This window comes from Gavialis gangeticus, unplaced genomic scaffold (assembly GCF_001723915.1).
Source record: "Gavialis gangeticus isolate Ggan-Ray unplaced genomic scaffold, GavGan_comp1, whole genome shotgun sequence".
NCBI lineage: Eukaryota > Metazoa > Chordata > Crocodylia > Gavialidae > Gavialis > Gavialis gangeticus.
In genome coordinates, this window is record NW_017729032.1 from 80,048,723 (window position 1) to 80,052,737 (window position 4,015).

General features: G+C 47.3%; 1 protein-coding gene across 4 annotated transcripts in view; it reads left to right on the forward strand.

The window, feature by feature from the left end:
- The window catches only part of TDRD3 (tudor domain containing 3), a 184,706-nt gene that overhangs the window by 132,872 nt on the left and 47,819 nt on the right, over positions 1 to 4,015 (forward strand). For all 4 annotated transcript variants that reach the window (XM_019524776.1, XM_019524777.1, XM_019524775.1 and 1 more), the window contains one exon: positions 2,265 to 3,109. In XM_019524776.1, coding sequence (XP_019380321.1) covers positions 2,265 to 3,109 — 845 coding nt within the window. The remainder of the gene's footprint in view (positions 1 to 2,264; positions 3,110 to 4,015) is intronic.

The following is a 4,015-nucleotide window of genomic DNA, read 5'->3' on the forward strand; positions in this document are numbered from 1 at the left end:
CACACCAAGAGGAAAAGCTAGACTTCGAATTTTTGAGGCAGCTCTCAGAGGCCGTACAGTTTAGGGACGTTTTTGTCATGGGGGACCTGAAGTATCCTGACGTGCTGGGAGGAGCAGTCTGCCTTATCCAACCATTCATGTAGGTTCTTAACCTGCATGCAGGACCTTCACCTAATGCAGGAGGTATACAGCCCCACTAAGGGCAATGCCTTACTGGACTTGGTGTTGGGTACGGGGGAGGACCTGGTAGGCAGATTTGTGGTCACCTTGGGGACAGTGACCACCAGTCAGTTGAATTCACCATACAGCATAGGGTGGGTAAGAACTAGTAGGGTGGAAGTGCTTGACTTTAGGAAGGCTAACTTCAGTGTGCTTAGGCGTCTAGTCAATGATGCTCTGCAGGAGAAGAGTATTGGTGAGATGAGAGTCTAGGAGGGGTGGTCATTCCTAAAGGAAGCAATCTTTTGGGCACAGAGGGAGACTATCCCAATACAAGGGAAAAGGGGGAAAGAAGCCAAAAAACTTCCTTAGCTACATAGGGAAATCCAGAGGAGCCTAAGTGCAAAAGAGAAAGCATATGAATGGAAGCAGGGGAAGCTACCAAGGAGGAGTATACCTACTTGGCTTGCACTTGCAAGGAGGCAGTTAAAAAAGCCAAAGCAACTACAGAGCTGAGGCTGGCAACACAAATTCAAGACAACAAAAAGTCTTTTTTTTTTTTTAGGTATGTAGGGAGTAAAAGGAAGGCATAAGGCAGCATAGGACCCCTACTGAACAAAAGGAGCAATTAGTGACAGACAGGGGGGACAAGGTTGAGCTATTCAATGCCATTGTATATTAGGCCTGTGTGAAGCAGCTACTATTTCCTTTAGATTCAGCTGATTGTTGGGACAGTGATTTGATTTGGTTATCTGAATCACTGTCCCAGAGCGATTTCAGCTGAATCTGATTTGGAGATTCAGCTGCCACTAAATCTCTGAATCAAATAGGCCCCATCCCCCACCCACTCTCCCAGCCCTGTCAGTGACTGTCCCACCTGGTCCCAACTTCCTGGCTCTTTAAAAATAAAGAGCCCAGCACTCACCAGCTGCTGCCAGGTGAGGGGGGTGTGATCCCTGCTGCCTGCCACAGCCCTGTGCTGCATGGGCGGGGCTGTGTCATGAACTCCCATCCCCCACCCATTCTCCCAGCCCCCTGCATGGCTACTCCTCCTGGCCTCAGCTCCTGGCTCTTGGAAAAAGAAAAAAAAAAAAAGCCCCCACTCACTGGATGCTGCCAGGTGGGGGGGCTATCCCCACTGCCCCATGCTGCATGGGAGGGCTCTGCCGCAAGCCTTCAGAGGCCCTAGTGGCTGGTGAAGTAGCAGGTGTTTTTGTTGTTGGTGGTTTTTTTAAGAACTAGGAGCTGGGGCAGCCTTTGGGGGGAGGGCAGTGGCTGGAAGAGTGGGCGGGGTCGGGGGTGCTCAGGTTGGTTGAGGGAGCGGGCAGGGGATGGGGCCTGGCAGGGGTCACCCCGTGGTCCCCTTCATAACCTCCTACTTACCGGCTGGAGTCTGGGTCCAGGTCCCTGTGGCAGTGAGCGGCACTGCCCAAATCTCCAAAGCTCTCCAGATTGATCTGAAGAGCTTTGAATTGATTTGGACCTTTTTGCTGGTCTCCTGATTCAATTTGGATTTGGACATTCAGCTGCCGAATGAGGCCGAATCTCCTCTGAATCAAATCAGCACCTGAAGCTGTGCACATCCCTACTGGTATATATGCCTGTTTGTTGCTAGAAAAGCAGTAAAATATATATTCTTGTATCTAAATTAAATCTGAGGTCAACAAATAGAGGTTAGAATTTTTTTTTTTAACTTTTTTGAGTTCCTGTTCCTGTTTTCTTTTCTTGTACTGGATCCCCATCTCTCTCTTTCAAATGGCAGTTATTCAACCAAGTTATTGATGTGCATCAGAAGAAATGAATGGCTCTCTGCAGTGCTAACACCAATATTGTTTATATGGGTATGTGGTTTAATATTATGTAAATACCACAGAGCATGGTATGTATTTCTCACTGACTTTTAGGAATGATAATCTTGAGTTTAAACCTACTTCTTCTCTGTTAAAATGTGCAAATCTGCTGCTAGACTACACAGATGAATGGTATCCCTTCTAAAAAATAGATGTGTTAATATTAGAAAAATTATTTATAAACACTGTTTCTTTGTGTGTTCTGGCACAATAAATTGTAGCATGTACTTGAAACACTGTTATCTCTCTTTGTAGAACCAAAATCACAGTTTCAACCACAACACCAAGTACAACATAAAGTATTCAGTACTGAGCAGAATGGCATAAAAGAGAACCACACAAGACATCTTTCTCGAAGTGATTCAAGACAACCAAGAAATGAGAAACCCCCTCGTTTTCAAAGGGACATTCAGAATTCAAGACAGGCCTTGGAAAGTAGTGGCCCCCCCCGAAACAGGGGCCCTGAAAGACACAACTCCTTAGGATCAGAGCAATGGACTGAGGAGAAAAATAAATGTGATCGACCTAATCCTAGAAATGATAGACCAAAGGATCTTGCTTATCCCACAGTCACTTACCAGAGTGATTTTTCTTTTAAGAGGAGGGATAACAATATGCAAAATAGATTAGGAAAAGGGGCATTATTCACGGAACTGAAAGAAAACTCTGGTATTCAAGATACCATAAGTAACAATAATCTAAAACGAGGGAAAAGGGAAAACCAAATACACAATCCTGATAATTTTTATGACAGGAAAGCACGAACAATAAGTAATGAAACTTTCAGTTTAAAAAGTGAGCAACATTTTGGTATGAATAGTGAATACCAGAATCCTATTAGAACTGATAGTTTTAATGCTATACCAAATGGAGATACCGAACATCCTCAGAAAGGAAGACGAGTGGGACCTATTAAATCGCCAGGATCCAATGTGACTTCACCTTTTGATGATAAAATATTGTATTATAACACTGGACCCAAAAGGAGATCGGGGCCCATCAAGCCAGAAAAAATATTAGAACCATCGATTCCAGTGGAGTACGGAAAAAGCTGGAGACCAGGGGATGAATGTTTTGCTCTTTATTGGGAAGACAACAAGGTATGCCCTAATCATTTAACAAGTACTGCTGTTGCACCTTTTATTTTATTTTCGGGAAAGCGATAGCCCATAGTTAGTATCAGTAATGTGCTGCCACAGTGGCAGGGTTGTGTGTATATATGTGTAGTTTTACACTATAGCTGTTACGGCAGTGTGAAGCTTTGGGTGCTGACTTGATTCAGAGAAGATTCAGCCCAATTCAGTGGCCGAATCTCCTAATCGAATCAGGGGACCAATAGAAAGGTCTGAATTGATTCAAAGCTCTCCAAATTGTTTCGGAAAATATTCTGAGATCTTTGCCGATTCGGGCAGTCCCCGGTGACTGCAGCAGGGAGCTGGACCCAGATTCCATGCTGGTAGGTAGAGGGTGGGGGAGAGGGGCTGGAGAAGCGGGGAGGGGACCATGGGAGGATTCCTGCCAGGCCCCATCCCCTGCCTGCTCCCCCAACACCCCTGAGCACCCTCTGACCAGAGTCTGCTCTCCCAGCCCCTCCCCATGGCTGCCCTACCTGGCCCCAGCTCCCGGTTGTTTAAAAAAAAGCCTCTACTAACTGGGTGATGCCAGGCGGGGGGGGCGATCCCTGCTGCCCCATGCTGCACTGGGGGCTCTGCCATGAGCCCTCCCAACCCCTACCCACTCTCCTAGCCTCCCCCCATGGCTGCCTTGCCTGCCCCAGCTCCCAGCCCTTTAAAAAAACAAAAACCCTGTACTCACCAGCTGCTGCAGCAGCTTTGGGGCTTCTGGGGGCTTGTGGAAGAGCCCCCCAGACAGCATAGGGCAGTGGGAGGCAGCAGGGATTGCCCCCCAACCCCACCAGGCAGTAGCCAGTGAGCCAGGGTTTTTTTTTCCCCTAAAGGGCCGGTAGCTTGGGTGGGTGGGGTAACCATGGGTGGGGGCTGGGATAG